Consider the following 19,746-nt stretch of genomic DNA (forward strand, 5'->3'; position numbering starts at 1 on the left):
ATCCACTGTAAAGAAACAGAAAATAGATAAGCTAATACACTTAGCTAATAGCCAGACTATAAACTTTAAGGAAAAACTGTTAAACTAGTAATCTTAAAATAGAGAGAAGATGGGTTATTAATATATAACTACTATACTCTTATAGTAACTATTAAGCTATAAGAAGACCCACTTATTCAGAAAATTATTAAAGTAATGAAAAAAGATAAAATTATTTAGGAAATACTTAAAAACTTAGCAGAAAATAAGTACATAACCACTAATGAGCAAGGGTTAATATACCTATAAGAACTTATCTATATACCTAAGTATATAAGAAGTAAGATTATTACTAGGCACCATAACAACCTAATGTATAGTTATATAGGAACTAAAAAAACAGCTAAAGCTATTTCAAGGAATTACTACTTTCTGAATATAAGAAGGAAGGTATAAGGATACATTCACTAATGCAAGACTTATATCTAAGATAAGCCTGCTAGGCACTAGCTATATAGCAAGATGTAATCACTAGAAATACTAAAAAAACCATAGGAATGGATTACTATTAACTTTATTAGACTACTACCAGAGTTAAAAGGGTATAATTACCTAATAATAGTTACTAATAGACTTATAAAGTTTATCTATTTAATCCTAATAATAATAATAATAATAGCATTATAGTTAGCATCTCTGCTTATAGGATATATAATTATTAATCACAGAATGCCATAATATATTATATTAGACAGGGATAAATTATTTATATTAAAATTTTAGTAATCATTAATAGACCTAATGGGAATTAAGTAAAAACTTATAACTATATATTATTCACAAGCTAATGGATAAATAGAATGAACTAACTAGACAGTTAAATAATATCTCTAACACTATGTGAATTACCAATAAAATAATTAGGTAGTTTACCTATTAATAGCGCAGTTTATATATAATAACACTATTCACTTAATAACAGGGGAAATACCTTTCTTTACTAACTATGGATATAACCCTATATTAATTAGAGAACCACAGAACAAAGTACCCACAGCAGAAGAAGCTATAGATTTAGTAGATACTATTAAATATTTAAGGACTCAACTTTTAAGGGATATTAAATTTATAAACCTTAAAATAGTAATCTACTATAATAAGAAGTATAGGAGTGCTCTAGACCTAAAAAAGAAGGAGAAAGTTTATCTACTCTGTTAAAATATTAAAATAAAATAGCTAAGTCAGAAACTGGACTATTAGAAAATTGGACTATTTATTATTAAAGAAAAATTAGGACTAGTTAACTATAAACTATAACTACTAAGGAGTATATTAAAAATTTATCTAGTATTTTATACCTTATTATTAGAACCAGCACTAAAGAATACAAAAATTACTAAAAATATAGAAATTAATAATAACACTGAATAAGAGTATAAAGTTAAGGAAATCTTAAATTATAAGTAAGTTAGCAGAAAACTATACTACCTTATAAAATAAAAAGGCTATAATATCTTAGAAAATATATAGGAGCCTATTAAGAACCTAATAGGCTGCTACTAACTTATTTAATAGTACTATTTAAAGGGAAATTAAAGTTCTCCTAGAAGGAAGGGGGTATCTAATTAATCTCTATCATTATCTAATTAAAATTAGGATTCTTAGAAGTCATAGCTAGCTGTTTAATTTTAGCTGCAGGATTAGGCTGCTTAGAAGACTTCTTTTTATCTAGGATCTATAATAGTTCAGCATTATATTCTAATATTTTAAAACCATGTTCTTTAAGAAACTTTTATTATTTTTGAAGTTGTGAATAATGAGCTAAGGACTTAGTAACTTTCTATTATTTTTTTATTAACTCTTTCTAAATCTTTTCTAAATGCTCTTGTAACTATTAAAGCTTAGGGTAAAGAAGCTCTAACTTATTATTAGTTATAGATAACTTAGAGGTAATCTTCTTTTTAGCTCTCTTCAGAATATCCTACTCCTTTTTGGTGTGGAAGTCTTTCTTATATAACTAACCCTAATAGGTGTATAATATATATTTTAAATACTAATAAGTCTAATCTATTATATAAATCTCACCTAATGATACACAACAATCACAAGAGAAAGAAGTAATGAAACTATTTTTAATAATATACTCTTCCTAATAGATATGACCAGCAACTTAGTCATAGTTATAGAGAAGCTTAGGAACACCTTTAAGAATAGTATCAGTATAATACTTAGGCATGATGAGTAAGCATGGTTAAAAAGATAAAAATATACCTACCTAGGGAAGCACTGCCTTTTAAATTAAGTTTTAAGGACAAAACACTAAGAGAGGGGGAGGTAATATTATAGCACTGACATAGCTGCACTAGTGCAAGGTAGATATAACAGGCAGAAACCCAAAGATTAATGATTAATAGTTAATCCTGGAGTGATCAGGGCATAATCTAGAGGAATACTTAATCTAGATAGGTTTCTACAGAAAAATAGTTTAGTAGTTGCTTACTAAATAGTAATACCACAACCTTATAGAGGATAATTTAGGTTTACCCTAAGGATACTGGATACAGCCCCTTACATAACATAGTATACAGGTATGTAATATAAATTATATACTAATTAAAAGCCCATCTACCAGTATACTACTATACCATCTACTATAACTACTCTTAGAGGAACTCTGGATATATAAGGATACTTATTTATACTATATCTAGCACTCTTAGTTTAGTTCCTTATATTTAATATATTAATCTTACTTAAGTATAAGTTCACTAGTCCAATTCATTAGTTACTCTCTACTATTAAGTATATATACTCAATAGGCCTTGCTTCTATCTCTACTATTATTATTCTTATATTACCTTTAGTTATCCTTAATCCTATTTAGATCATTGTATCATTACATCATTAGGCTACCAGGTTAGTAGGCCTTAGGCAAGTATCAGATATAGTCCAGGGACTATATCACCCCGTTCCCAAAGTAGTTGACTAGCAGAGAACAGCAGAGACAGATCCCAGGGTGTGACATAATGAAGCAGACTAATACACTATATAGCTATAATAGTTAGATAGGAAATAGTTAGTAGAACTAGAAGTATACTAACTAAATGAAAGAATCCTTAAAAAGGTTAAGCAAGGAGTAAAAGGATGTATATACTAAAACTTAGAATATTAGACTTAGGTTAAATCTTAGGAATAATATATAATCTACTATAGTTAATATATGGTATATTATTAAAAATATAGAAAGTAGAATTAAGAGTACTATATAGAACTTTAAGAAGTTTTATAAAAGAAACTACTAGGACTAGTCTATAGATTATATAATTATAACTAGTGCCTATATTAATACTTTTAAGTATACCCTAGATATAAAAGTATATCCTAGATTACATGCTATAGCAATAATTATAGTATCTACTATAATAATAAGTATATAGCAGAATTTTAGCTAGAAATACTAGAAATTATAAAATAGAATAATACTTGTCTATGCTAGAAGCTTAAATACTCTTATAAAGGATATAGAAGATATCTAGAATATAATCTAATATACTAGATAGCATGCTTTAAAGAGTAATATATTATATATTATAATAGGAAGCTAGAGGGAGGATATTTCCTTATGCTACTATAAAATACCAGGGCACTATAATAGGAAACTTAATACCTTATAATAATAGAAGTATAATATACTAAGTATCTAAAACTTAATATATATATCCTTAATTAACTAGCTAGAATAATAGTTAATTTAGGAGTAACTAGAAATTATATACACCTAGAATTTATAAAAAAACTAGGACTGCTAGGGAAAATAAAAGTAGTACCTAAACTAATTATAGATCTGAATAGAGAGAATTTAGGGACTCTTATAATTATAACTAAGTCAGGACTAGTTCTAATGGTTATATTAGGATATATTAAATATCTAAACTTTAATATTATACTAATAGGATGGTATAATATGGTGTTAGGGATTCTATAGCTTAGGAATTATAACCTAGTAATTAACTAGAGTATAAATTAGATCTAGTTTAAATGTAAGTGCCCATGACAGGACTAAGTTTAAGGGGAAACCAGGACCTTATAGTATATTATATTAAGGGAGATTAGTAATAATGCTAAGCAGCTAAGGGGTAAGCTAAAGAAAGTAATAACTAGCTAAAAGATAATAGTAGTATTAGTAGTAATAAAACTATTATAGAGGATTATAATAATAGAACTACTAGGATGGGCACTAGAGTAAGATAGTAATTATACTAATATTATAATACTAGAAAGTGATAGAGAGGATATCTAGGAACTAGAACCTAGAATAAATAATCTAAGGAAAAGTAGTCCTAGGAATAATATTTCTAGGAATACTTTTATCCTAGAACCCTACTTATTCTTAGTAATAATAAATCAGGACTAGGGTAATCCTAAGGAGATTAGTCCTAGGAATATTAAATCTAGGAATACTTAATTAGGGAATAAATTAAAACCAGAACCATTTCTACCCTAGGAATATTTGAAATTTAGAGAATTATTTAAATAACCTAAATAGTATATCCTACTAGAATATAGTAAATATGACCATAAAATTCCTCTTAAGGAAGGAATAATACTAATATATAAGAAGATATACTAGATATTAGAAAAAGAGCTTTAAGCACTTAAGGAATATATAGATAAATAACTCTAGCTAGGAAAGATATAACTATTAAACTTACTAGCAGGGTATAGAGTACTATTTATATAGAAAAAGAATAGAAGTCTATAACTATATATAGACTACAGACTATTAAATATAATTATAATTAAGGATTGCTATCTACTTCTATTAATCTATAAAATCTAAGATTAAATTTAAGGAGCTAAATAGTTTATAAAGTTAGATATTATTAATATATATAATTATATTCACATCACAAAAGGCAAAGAATGGAAAATAGTATTTAGAATAAAATTTAGCTACTATAAGTATCTAGTTATGCTATTTAGGCTTACTAATATACTAGTATCTTTTAAAAGGTTTATTAAAGAGGTACTGTATAAATACCTATATCTCTTTATAGTAGTCTATTTAGATGATATCTTAATCTTCTTAATAATACTAGAGGAATATATTAAGTATATTTCTAAAGTATTATAAAAACTCTAGGGAGTAAAGATTAAGCTAAAATTAAAAAAGTATAAATTCTATATCTAAGGGACTAAGTTCTTAGGATATTAGATATCTACTAAAGGAATCTATATAGACTGAAATAAGGTAAATATAATTCTTAAATAGCTATAGCCAGAAAATATTAAATATATTTAACAGTTTATTAGACTTATTAATTACTATTAATAATTTATTAAAGGCTATACTAAAATTATGTATTCACTCTTTGTACTACTTAAAAAGGAAAAAGAGTTTAGATAGGATAAAGGATGTAATAAAGCCTTTAAAGAAATTAAGTAATAAATTACTAGTATACTAATCCTAGTATAATATAACCTAGATAAGAAAATAATAATAGAAACCAACATATCAGATTATGTGATTAGAATGAGAATGACTTAACTAGGAGATAATAGAAAACTATAACTAGTTATATTTTACTTAAGAAAGTTAATTTAAGTAGAACTTAACTATAATATCTATAATAAAGAACTACTAGCTATAGTAGTAGCTTTTAAAGTTTAGAGAGTCTACCTAGAAGGAGTAAAACATACTATTATTATAAAAATAGATTATAAGAACCTTATATTCTTTATAACTATAAAAGAATTGATAAAAAGATAAGCTAGATAGGCTAAGATACTCTTATAATTTAACTTTAAGATTATCCACTGTAAAGGAATGGAAAATGGATAAGCTAATATACTTAGCTAATAGCTAGACTATAAACTCTAAGGGAAAACCATCAAGCTAGTAATCTTAAAATAATAAGAAGATAGATTATTAATATATAACTACCACACTCTTATAGTGACTATTAAGCTGTAAGAGGACCTACTTATTTAGAAAATTATTAAAGTAATAAAAAAAGATAAAATTATTTAAGAAATACTTGAAAATTTAGTAGAAAATAAATATATAACCACTGATGAGCAAGGGTTAATCTATCTATAAGGACTTATCTATATACCTAAGTATATAAGAACTAAGATTATTACTAGATACCATGACAACCCTATGCATAGTTATATAGGAACTAAAAAAATAGCTAAAGCTATCTTAAGGAATTACTACTTTCTAAATATAAGGTAGAAGGTATAGGGATATATTCACTAATATAAGACTTATATCTAAGATAAACCAGCTAGGCACCAGCTATATAGTAAGATATAGTTACTAGAAATACTAAAAAGGCCATGGGAATAGATTACTATTAACTTTATTAGGCTACTACCAGAATTAAAAGGGTATAATTACCTAATAATAGTTACTAATAGACTTATAAAATTTATCTATTTAATTCTAACTATAATAATAATAATAGTATTATACTTAGTATATCTACTTATAGGATACATAATTATTAATTACAGGATGCTATGATATATTATATTAGATAGAGATAAATTATTTATATTAAAATTTTAGTAATTATTAATGGACTTAATGGGAATTAAGTAAAGACTTATAACTATATATCACCTATAAGCTAATAGATAAACAGAATAAGTAAATTAAATAATTAAATAATACTTATAACACTATATAAATTACTAGTAAGATAATTAGGTAGTTTACTTACTAATAGTATAATTTATATATAATAATACTATTTACTTAATAATAGGGGAAATACCTTTCTTTACTAACTATAGATATAACCCTATATTAATTAGTGAACCACAGAACAAAGTATCTATAGTGGAAGAAGCTATAGATTTAGTAGATACTATTAATTATTTAAGGACTTAACTTTTGAGGGATATTAAATTTATAAACCTTAAAATAGTAATTTACTATAATAAAAAGTATAGGAGTGCTCTAGAACTAAAAAGGGGGGAGAAAGTTTATCTACTCTATTAAAATATTAAAATAAAATAACTAAGTTAGAAACTGGACCATTAGAAAATTAGACTATTTATTATTAAAGAAAAATTAGGACTAGTTAACTACAAACTATAACTACTAAGGAGTATATTAAAAATTTATCTAGTATTTTATATCTTATTATTAGAATCAGTACTAAAGAATGTAAAAATTACTGAAAATATAGAAATTAATAATAATACTAAATAAGAATATAAAGTTAAGGAAATCCTAAATTATAAGTAAGTTAGCAGAAAACTATACTACCTTATAAAGTGGAAAAGCTATAATACCTTAGAAAATATATAGGAGTCTATTAAGAACCTAATAAGCTATTATTAACTTATTTAATAGTACTATTTAAAGGGAAATTAAAGTTCTCCTAGAAGGAGGGGGGCATCTGATTAATCTCTATTATTATCTGATTAAAATTAGGATTCTTAGAAGTCGCAGCTAGCTGTTTAATTTCAGCTATAGGATTAGGCTGCTTAGAAGACTTCTTTTTATCTAGGATCTATAACAGTTCAGTATTATATTCTGATATTTTAAAACTATGCTCTTTAAGAAACTTTTATTATTTTTAAAGTTATAAATAATAAGCTAAGGTAGTAATAATCTTTAACTAAACCTTAGCTAGATAAGCCTAGAGTTGCTCTAACTTAGGATATAATAACTTAAGTTTATTATCTGCCTTAATAATATTATTAGTAATCTTATCTTCTACTTATTTTAAAATATCCTACTTCTTTATAGTATAAAACTCCTTCTTACATAACTGACCCTGACAGGTATAAGTTATATATTTTATATAATAATAAGTTTGGTCTATTATATACTCTTGACCAGTGAGCAGGTAATGCTTGTATGAAAAAGATAAAATAAAACTATTATAATAAATATATTCTTCTTGTTTAGCACAAACAGCAGGATAGTTATAAAGGGGTTATTGAGGGATATCTAATGATATATTAGTATGATGTTTAGGCATGACGGGCAAATATAAGGAAAGAAATGCAGGACACACCTACCTGGGAAGTGCTGTCCTTTTAAATTAAGTTTCAAGGACAAAACACTAGGAGAGGGGGAGGTAATATTACAGTACTAACACAGCTATGCTAGTGCAAGGCAGATATAATAGGCAGAAACCTAAGGATTAATGATCACTAGTTAATCCCAGAGTAATTAGGGTGTGATCTAGAGGAATACTTAATCTAGATAGGCTTCTGCAGAAAAATAGTTTAGTAGTTACTTACTGAAGTGTTATGCTTACAGAAGTAAATATATAATATAGTATATAAATAGTATACTAAGACTATAATATTAGGGTATGTAATATACTACTTCTATATTAAAAATATACTATTAGGTATACTAACTGAGGAACTCTAGATATATAAGGATACTTATTTATACTATATCTAGTACTCTTAGTTTAGTTCCTTACATTTAATACAAATTATTTACTTAAGTATAAGATTACTAGTCTAATTCATTAGTTACTCTCTACTATTAAGTATATATACTTAATAGGCCTTGCTTCTATCTCTACTATTATTATTCTTATATTATCTTTAGATTATCCTTAATCCTATCTGGATTATTGTATCATTGCATCATTAAGGCTACCTAGTCAGTAGGCCTCAGGTAAGTATTAGATATAGTTGAGGGACTATATCACCCTGTTCCCAAAGTAGTTGACTAGCAGAGAACAGCAGAGACGGATCCCAGGGTGTGACAATAATATCCTGAACTTAATATACTCCTAGGGTAATATTATTCCTATATCCATAGTAATCCCTGCCTAGCTATTCCTAGGAACAATTATCCTAGGATTATCAGAATCCTGATTTATTATTACTAAGAATAGGTGGGTCCCTAGGATAAAAGTACTTCTAGGAATAATATTCCTAGGACTAATCTCTCTCTAATTAGTATCCTTAATTTCTAAGCTTTCTCTAGAATCTTTATCTATTATTATAATTTCTATATAATTATTATTATATTCTAGTGCCTATCCTAGTAGTTCTATTATTACTATCCTCTATAATAGTTTAGTTACTGCTAGTACTACTATTATTTACTAGCTAGTTATTACTTTTCTTAGTCTACCTATTAACTACTTAGTATTATTATTACTACCTCTTAACCTAATATACTATAAGGCCCTAGTTTCCCCTTAAACTTAGTCCTATTATAGGTATTTATAGTTAAACTAGATTTAATTTATATTCTAGTTAATTACTAGGTTATGATTCCTAAGCTATAGAATCCCTAATACTATATTATACTATCTTATTAGTATAATATTAAAGTTTAGTTATTTAAGATATCCTAATATAACTATTTAGACTAGTCCTAACTTAGTTATAATTAAGAGAGTTCCTAAATTCTCTCTATTTAGACCTATAATTAGTTTAGGTACTATCTTTATTTTTCCTAGAATCCCTAGCTTTTTTATAAATACTAGGTTTATAAAGTTACTTATTACTCCTAAGTTAATCATTACCTTAGCTAGTTAATTAAGGATATTTATAACTATTCTTAAGTACTTCTTATATTATACTATTATTATAAGGTACTCTATTTCCTATTTTAGTATCTTTATTATCAGTAGTAGTATAGGGAAATATCCTCTAGCTAATTTACCTTAGTAGTATATTATATATTAGTTTTTAAAGCATACTATCTAATATATTATATTATATTCTAGGTATTATCTATATCCTCTATAGAAGTATTTAAGCTTCTAGTATAGATAGGTGTTATTTCCTTTTATAATTACTAGTACTTCTGGCTAAAATCTTACTATATACTTATTATTATAATAGATGCTATAGTTATTACTATAGTAAGTAACCTATAATACTTATTTATATTATAGGTATCTTTAGAAGTATTTATATAAGTACTAGTTATAGTTATAGTTTCTATAAATTAATCCTAATAGCTTTTTCTCTAATACCCTTTTAAGCTCTTAGTAGTATTCTATATTCTACTACCTATACTTTCTATAATATATTATATATTTATTATAGTATATTATATACTATTCCTAAGATTTAACTTATATCTAATATTCTAAATTCTAATATATATATCCTTTTACTCCTTATTTAACCTTCTTAAGGATTCTTATATTTAGTTAGTATACCTCTAGCTCTGCTAACTATACTTAATCTAGCTTCCTTAGCTATATAGTATATTAGTCTGCTTTATTATTATCTTATAGGGATTTATATCTAGGTATCTTAGGAATCTTATAGGGCTGCTCCTTATTAGGATTAAGGCCTACTTACTAAGTTCTATACTCTTTATTAAGTAGATTAATAGATTAGTTAATAGTAGTCTAATCTATTATAGGAAAATCCTCTTAATCTAGCTCTTTATAGTTAGTATTTTTAGTACTAATAAACTATCATCTTTTATTTATTAGTATTATTAACCTTTAAATATATCCTTTAGGGGTGCAGTTTTCCTATTTATTAGAATTATATTCTCTATTAGTTAATAATTCCTAATTAGTAGCTATAAGTATATTTAAGTCCCTAGCAGACTAATTATTATTTATATTTTTATAATTAGTAGGGTCTTCCTTCTTAAGTTCTCTTTTAATTTCCTTATTACTTAGAGTAGTACACTCTTTATATAGCTTTTTAAGTTAGTTATCTATCCTCTTTAGTATAATAATCCTAGTAGTATTATAGCTATCTTAGCTAATTATAGTACTAAGCTCTTTTATAGCTTATAATTATTTCTTTCTATCCTATTTACCCTTCTAGGGTTACTTATAGGCCTTTAATATATATCCTAGCTTCCTATACTAGAAGTATAGTTTCTCTTTATATTACTATTCTCTTTCCTTATTAGAAAGTACTGTTTATTAAGTTATATCTAACTCTATTAGTCTTAGCCTATAAGGGTCTGTGTACCCTTAACTCCTTAGTTAAGCTATCCTTTAGTTATTTAGTTAATAATTTATAGTATATCTATTACTAAAACTATTCTAGTTATTCCTATCTCTTTAGTGTATATAGAAGTCTTATAACTTATTATTAATCTTAACTACTTATTTAATTATCTTACTAAGTATATCTAGTTATTCTATCTAGATTAGTTTTTCTTAGATCTCTAGCTTTAGCCCTTCTTTAAAATATATAATATTTATATCTTCATCCTAATTTAGGTAGGATATAATCTATTAGAATTTTAATATATATTCTCCTATAGATCCTATTTATCTAAGTCTCTATAACTATTATTTAGCATTCCTTTCCTTATTAATATTACTAAAAGTTCTTTTAAGTTACTTCTTAAATTTAGTATAGCTAGTAAATATAGCTTATATCTTATTATCCTATAAGTCTATAGTGTGTTCTTAATAATCCCTAATAAAGGGTTTAAACTAATTAAAAGCTAACCTAGTTAGATAAGTTATTATAAATAGGACCTTATCTGCTTCATTAATAAGTTTTTCTCTGTTTATTTAGATATACATATCTAACTATATAAGAAATATTTATAGTTTAGATTAGTTTCTATTAAATAGTTCTGGTGGTTAGATCTTAATAGATTTAACTAATAGCTATCTATTTAGTATTTTATTCTAGTGCTCTAACTATTAGATATACTCCTAGAGCTATTTAATCATATCTATTAGGCCCTCTACCATACTTAGGTTTATATAGCTATCTACTGCTACAGAGTTCCTACCTAACTAATATTTAAGCTAGCAGGGGTTCATAGTATATTATTTACTATAATATTTAATATTAATTATTAATTAAACTTCCTAAAGTAATTTATACTATATAGCATTTAATTTATTACACCCTAGGATCTATCTCTGCTATTCTCTGCTAGTTAACTACTTTAGGAATAAGGTGATATAGTCTCTAAACTATATCTAATACTTACCTAAGGCCTACTGACCAGGTAGCCTAAGGATATAATAGTATAGTAATCTAAATAGGATTAAGAGTAACTAAAGATAATATAAGAATAATAATAGTAGAGATAGAAGCAAGGCCTATTAAGTATATATACTTAATAGCTTAGAGTAACTAATAAATTAGACTAGTGAACTTATACTTAAGTAAATAACTTATATTAAATATAAGGAACTAACTAAGTATACTAGATATAATAAGTATCCTTATATATCCAGAGTTCCTCCTATAGTAGTGATAGTAGATGGTATAATAGTATATTAGTAGATAATCCTCTAACTAGTATATAATCTATATTATATACCTATATACTATATCACATGATGTGGTGGTCTTATATATATCTTTATTATATAAGCATAACTATTTAGTAAGTAACTATTAAACTATTTTCCTATAGAAATCTATCTAGATTAAGCATTTTCCTAGATTACTTAGTGATTGTCTTTTATGATTAATTAGTAATTGATAATCCTTCAGATTCTGCCCACCACATCTGCCTTGTACTAATGCGGCTATGTTGGTGTCGTAACAGTTGGTATGAAAGTAGTGGTGGTTTATATATATATATACATCAACCTTCGATAATCACTATGATCTAGGGATGATTTCATATAAAAATATTAATTTTCTATAAGTATAGTGATAGTATGGTAGATAGTATGGCAGTTAATGATCATTTGAAATTTCAGAACAGCAAAAATTCACCGAATGATAGCAGTTTAACTCACCTGAAATCGAACCAAATCTAACCATGGTTAGTTAGTAGGGGCCTAGCTAGGCCTAGTGGCGGATTTTGCAGTGAAACTCAAACCAAATCGGAACAGATTAGGTTTGGTTCTGATTTCTAAGATTTGGACTCGAAATCACAGCGGTTCGGTTCCAACCCTAGTTGGACTCGCCCGAACTCAGACCAAATACAACTCTACCAAAGACCCCCTGGATCCGACCCGGAACCACCCCTAACCTGGTGTTGGTTTGCAATCTAGGAACCGAATCGAACCGCTGTGAGTTCGGTGAGGGTTGGGTTCAATTTTTGTGGGTCGGTTATGCCACTCTAGGAGCAACAAATTTAAGAGGGTTGGTCGCGCTAGTTATCTTCATCTGCCAACATACATTGCAAGACCTTGTTTGGTTGTTCCATGGAGACTTCTGCAGGTTAGGCGGCTTGGGGCCAGCTGATCACAGTAGTTGCAGCAAAAAAGGACTTATCTACTGTGTGCAACCGCAGTTCTTAAGTAGATTTTGTACTACGAGATAAACACTATGCTACAGTGAGGGTCAAAACTTCATTCCGCCCCTGCAAGATAAGCTTAGTTTTGAAACCCTAATACCAAGGCGCTAATTATGCATAGGTCCGTATATGGTTAGCGCATCCCTTGATGTATATAGAACATGAAACTATATGCAGCTGAACCAAACAGGTAAATAATATGGTTAGGTTTTGTACCAAAGATACAGTCATCCTCATCCTGTGTATCTGCTAGTCCATCAGTCCCACCCTAACTAACCTTAGTTCAACCCATCATATATGGTACCTGCACGCCCATGGGTTGCCACCTTAAACTATAGAAGCATAGGCTTATATGTGATATAATATGCAGATGTTTTACCACTGCTTAGATTGTTGGTGGTGCTGAATGTAGGGAATGTTCTATTAGGAATATTAGTACTAACCTATGCTTATTTAGTGGCAAAAGCCCACTACTTAACCGCGGAGGTTGACCATAGAGTATACCTCTTACTGATGCTCAAATCCCTTTATAAACATCTCACAGAAAAAGCCTGGCCTATACCTTAAAGAGATGGTAGTCTTTCTATATGAGGAATTCAGCATCTTAGTATTGCTATTAAGTATAAAAAGGGCCCCTTCCTCCGCAGGTTAGATAAAAAAGAAAGCCTAGTAAAGAGTAAAAGAATGGAACCCTGATCTACAAGACTTCTACTTCCATAAGCTATTAAGTTTTTGTTTATACTAGCTAGTTTACCTGGATGAGTCTGGATGTAATAAGTGGATAGGTTTTAGAAAGGATGGGTTGGTCTTAACTGGGAGTGGCACTAATCTAAGTAGTGAAGTTCCATCATGGCTAATAATATTAGATGTTGCCTGCCTATGCCTAAGGTGGTATACTTCTTTCTCATGTCTTCACAGGCTTAACAAATGCTGTTGTCTTCGGGAATTTTATTAGGCGGCTACTTTAGCGCTGTGGAAGATGGCTAGAGCTAAAATCTGTGCTAATTATGGAATGGAGAATACATCTTTCCACTACTCTGAGAGAGTCAAGTAGATGTGCTCTGAAGCCAGGGTAAAATAATGCCATGACTCAAGTACCCTTCTCAACCTTAGCAGAGTCTAGTAGCCTACCAAAAAGCAAACTACAAAGTATGGACGCAGCATATCCAGTCGATGTGCGTAGCTGAGACAGGGCGCTTGACGACTGGATGAGCAGCGCTGAAATTCACCTCCGACGAACTCAACCATATTGGACCCCCGACCACTGCAAAGTGAGGCAAGTGGGTACAAAACGCGGGCCTCCCACTCCACCAGCCGCTGAGTCCTCACCTTCCTTGTTTGCCTAAGATTTCGCACATCTTCCCAGATACCTAGTCTATACGTTCTCTGCCGCGTCAAACTACTTCGACTGTCTAGTAAAGTTCTTCTTAATGTACTTACGTCACCCTGCTGAACAAGCCTGCATTCCTGACATCTCGAACGTTCAGATTAGGTCCTCAGAAGAAACCGAGCCGACGCTGGCATATCAGCAAAGCCATATCGCAGAGACAAAATGTCTGCAGGATACGGCTATGATGCGGAACTCTGGCAATTCTCGCAACAGCTCTATCCCGACCTCCCACCAATCGAGGCGTACCTCGCACTTCACCGCGACTACGTGGCACCTATGGTGGGGCCAGTCATCAATGGCACGCTTACCGTAACGGAGGCCTTGGCTCTTTGGAACGGTCCTACCCCATGGGTCGCCAAGATTCAGGGACTCCGCCTAGGTAAGAAGGTGGTGGAGCGGCTTTTTGGTTACATCAAAAGCCTTTGTGCAACTCAGCAGTCAACGGCCATCAATCTCACGGCAGACGAGAAAGAAATCTCAGCTCAGCTCACCGCGGAAATTTGGAAGCGATATGAAGCGGGTACTCTGGGCCAACCAAACCCGTTTACTGATGGCGTTGACACGACGGCTGCGGTTGCCAACGTTTCTGGTGAAAGCATGAAGAATATTTCTAAGGGCATCACGGACAATCCTACATCGGCAGCTTCGGCCAGTTCTGGCCCCGCGGAATCACTCTTCGATCGCATCAACTACCTGGAATGCTGGAATGCAGCGTTGCGAACGATCCAGACTGCCCAGGCACAGCGGATGATCAAAGCTCTGGATGTCATTGCCGAGCAGCTAGGAGACGGGAATTGCATCACTGTGATGGGCGCAAGTGGTCCCGATGGCTTTGCCCGACCTGTATACGATCTGGTCAAAATGAAAATCAACAAGGTCAATGCGGCGGACCGCAAGAATCATCGCTTCTTCATCTACCATAACTCCAACAATTGGCACCAGGCATTCGAGAGGTTGACAAGCGAGAATCCACTGCCGTCGGAATTCATCAACAATCCCTGCGACGACCTCGACCATGCTTGCCTGTTCATGCGTGAAGTCAGACAGAAGCTCCTCGCGAAAGATGAAAAGCGCGGAAAGCGCATTACATTCCACCTAGTCATCCCATCGTGGTCCAAGCTCCAGATCAAGGAGCCGCTGCATTTCCCTGAGGACCTCTACCCTCTGCAAATTGAGGGGCTGAAGCACGGTGGGCAAAACCAGGTCGAGTTGAACCTCCCGGCAGCACCCGCTGGCCTTCTCCACGGAGTCTCAAATGTTCTCGACCCCAACAACTGGAACACAATTGCAGAGGGTGCTGGTGTTGCCGTCGCATTGCCAGCGGTAGGCTGGGGAGTAAACGGCGCATGTCTCGCTCTGAGTCTCAGTATCGGCACCCTTACAGGAGCGGGGCCTCTTCTGGCTATCCCGCTGTGGCTGGGAACCGGATCCTTCGCTATGCCCACGTCAGCTTCATTCATTCAAGACAACATTCACGAAGCGCTACGTGAAGAGGACCCTAGAGTGCTAGGGTCTAAAGAGCGCTTGCATGTGCCGCGACGGCGTTGTTAAACGGGATGTTCTTGAGAAATCCTGATGATGTTTTTCACCTGTGTTAATGCCTATTTCCACATGATTTATAAATCTCGGAATGGAATCATAAGGTACATCTAGGTACCTTAGTCCTATTTCCTAACCCTGAAGTGAACTTCAAGGTAGCAATGTTTCAATACACGAATTCAGCAAACTGTTACTGTAGCTCCTAGGAGATGTCATGAAGAGCGAACCAAATCTCGTAGTGGATGGCTCTGTTCTTTAGCTTCTGTTGTGGTTTCCCAGCCCGCGAACAAGCGCGTTTGATGCTAGACGACGATAGTAATATTTTGATCTCATCCCAAGATAGCCATCTCTTTGACGCATAGGCTAGGCGTTTCGGCGAGATGGTCGAGAGAGCGTAAGCATGATGGGGGCAATACTTCGTAGTCGGCCAACAGAGACTGGGGGGAGACCTGGTACTACCGAATAACCGCAAGATTTTGCGTATGCTAAGATAGAGCACTCACTACGGTACGCCACCTTTGCCGTTTGTCAGGTAGTGAGTCTGTTCTTGCTGTAAAGAATATGGATAATCATCTCAATGTGCCATGAACCGATGTCCCTGCCACCTTGCAAGCGGTTCGGGTGACGGAAGATTGAGAGGGACAAACGCCAAGGTGGGAGAGGTTATTTTTGGATATCGAGTAAGGGAGTTAATTTTGGACATGTAATAGTACATGACTATACTGTTTATTACTTTCATCCTTCTTACCATGCAAAACCTAGGACAAAATTCTAAATATGGAGTTTGCCATACAAACTTTAGCGGTATCATTATGAAACAGTACCTCTCTGTTTCCCGATATGGGCAATAATGGGCCTCAATTGGGCGGTTGAACATGAGCTTCCATACGATGGTGTGAATGAATTCAGGCTCTTCCGGTTCCTCGTAGCAATTATCCGTCCATCTCCCATTTGCTGAATGGGAGAATCCAAGGTAATCTGGCTGCGTTTGGCAGGAGATAGGATCCGGGGTAGGGCTTAAGGACTACAGAGTAGCGGGTGTACGGCTGAAGTCAACCGGTGTTGGCGCATACTGCGCATCTTGGTCGCATGGATCGATCGGCGGGGACTGACAGGCTTCCTCATCATAGCTGAAAAGGCTATTGGTCATCCTTACAAGAAGGAATGGTTCCGAGTATGCTGTAAGCGGTTAGCCCACACTGTCCTCATGCCGAAGGGGCCGTTCAATAACAAGGGGCTGTCCATGATAATAAGCGGAGCAGGGTTTGTGCAGTGAACAGCAGTACCCTACCAATGGAGTCTTGCCTGACAGACCTTGGCCGTGATGGATCCCCGGTACCTGCTTACTCCTGCAGCCAAACTGCAAGATGCAGGAGGGAAATGCAGAAGAGTCTCTGTCGCTGCTTACAGGCTTGCCAGATCAGACAGGACAAGCCAACAGAGACGGAACCTCCTAGCAAGTTCCCCGACTATCTGTCAATTCTGGTCTCTTAAGTGCCATATATTACAGATATGGATCTAATACCTACTTTGACATCATAAATATATATATACATAACCTTGCATATTAGCGCCTTGCCTTTAGGATTTGGAGGTAAGCTTGGCTTAGGGGGGCGGAATGAGGTTTCGACCCTCACTGTAGAAGAGGAAGGCACTAAGTGCATGGGCTTAGGTTCAGATTAGTAGAGGCCTACCGCACGCACATCCTTTCTGTTACACAGCATGTCGCACTACAGTGATACAGTCTCTCCATGCACATTTCAGGGCCCAGGCAGTTACATTAACATCTTCCCTGGCCAGATATAGATATATCATAGCCCCAGACTCGAATGCCACGACGACCAGAAGAGCAGTGCTTGATCTGATCATCTGAGTGTGGAGTTAACCTTAGGCCTATTTCGTAGGAGGGCCTCTGCAATAATTGCATTTATAGATAGGAATATATTTTTATATAAATAGAATAATGGATAGAGGATGATCATATCTATCTATTTGTAAAATAAAAAAAATTAGGTTTACTAAGAAAATCTAGAGCTATGGTTGATTTAATGTTCCAGATGATGGTCATCCAGATGGTGGTGATAATATTGTGATATTGACTACTGTGTTGGAGGTTTGGTATGATCTATAAGTATATGGTGACATCTAATAACTATTATTATTATGTATATTGTTATTTAGATCATTACATTCCTTAATAGCTTAGGTAGAATTATAAAAGGGGGCTAGAACCCTTTAATATTAATAGGACATGTACAGGGTAGCTATAGGCCTACCCCTATCCTTATATAATTTAAAGGCTTTACTCCTATTATAATAAACATTATCCTATCTAGTAGTATATCTAGATTAAGTAATTATTTAATACCTAATACTAAGAAGGTTTAAAAAGTTTATTAAAGGATTTAATCTAGATTATAGTCTTACTATAATATATAGTTATAAACTTATAATACTACTAAGAATATTACTAACTATATAATATTAATAATAATATTTTATTTCTATTATGCTTAAACTAGTATATATATATATTAGACTAATTGTCACACCCTGGGATCTGTCTCTGCTGTTCTCTGCTAGTCAACTACTTTAGGAACAGGGTGATATAGTCCCTGGACTATATCCAATACTTACCTAAAGCCTACCAGCTAGGTAGCCTTAATAATATAATAATATAATAATTTAGACAGGATTAAGGATAATCTAAAGGTAATATAAGAATAATAATAGTAGAGATAGAAGCAAGGCCTATACCGCCTATTAAGTATATATACTTAATAGTAGAGACTAGAGAGTAGAGTTGCATAACCAAACTGCTAAAATTGAATCTGACCCTCACCAAACTCATAGCGGTGAGGGTTCAGTTCCTAGCCTAGGGAATTACTTTAGTTTTAGTTTAGGTAGGGTAAAACTAATTTAAGTTTAGTTAAAACTATTAGTTTTAATTTTTAAGGATTTATTAGATTTAACTAACCAACCCTCACTATTTTGGATAGAAATCACTAATTTCTAAGATATAGCTAATAATTTTGATATCACTAGATAGCCCTAGATCTAGGCTATCTAAATATATAAATATTAATTCAAAATACCTAGTAGTTATTAAGATATAAGGGAATAATCATTTCTGTTATAGGATAGTATAAAAGTGGTGGTGGTTTATATATATATATATATTAACCTTTAATAATTATTATATTTTACTAATAATTTCAACCACTATCCATTCAAACCTATAGATATTGAATTAATATTTTAGATATAGATTATTATGATAATAAATACTATTTATTTTATATAAAAATATTAATTTTCTATAGGTATAGTAATAGTATGGTAGATAGTATAGTAGTTAATAATTATTTAAAATTTTAAAACACCTAAAATTCACTAAATAATAGTGGTTTAACTAACCTAAAATTAAACTAAATCTAACTATAGTTAGTTAGTATAGGCCTAACTAGGCCTAGTTATACCTATCTAGGCCTAGTAGCTGGTTTTTATAGTTAAACTTAAACTAAATTAGAATAGATCAGGTTTAGTTCTGATTTCTAAAATTTAGACTTGAAATCGCAGCAGTTTAGTGCCAACTGGTTTTGAACTTGCCTGAACTCAGACCAAATGCAACTCTACTAGAGAGTAA

General features: G+C 31.8%; 1 protein-coding gene across 1 annotated transcript; it reads left to right on the top strand.

Moving 5' to 3' along the window:
- Positions 1–14,723: 14,723 nt before the first annotated feature.
- Positions 14,724–16,112, top strand: ALT_1006 (uncharacterized protein; the record flags this gene model as incomplete). Its single annotated transcript, XM_089599076.1, has 1 exon — positions 14,724–16,112. The coding sequence occupies one exon, from the start codon at positions 14,724–14,726 to the stop codon at positions 16,110–16,112; it is 1,389 nt and encodes a 462-aa protein (XP_089456740.1).
- Between the last annotated feature and the right edge of the window lie 3,634 nt (positions 16,113–19,746).

This window comes from Aspergillus lentulus, assembly GCF_001445615.1.
Source record: "Aspergillus lentulus DNA, contig: Alt01, strain: IFM 54703, whole genome shotgun sequence".
Lineage (NCBI taxonomy): Eukaryota > Fungi > Ascomycota > Eurotiomycetes > Eurotiales > Aspergillaceae > Aspergillus > Aspergillus lentulus.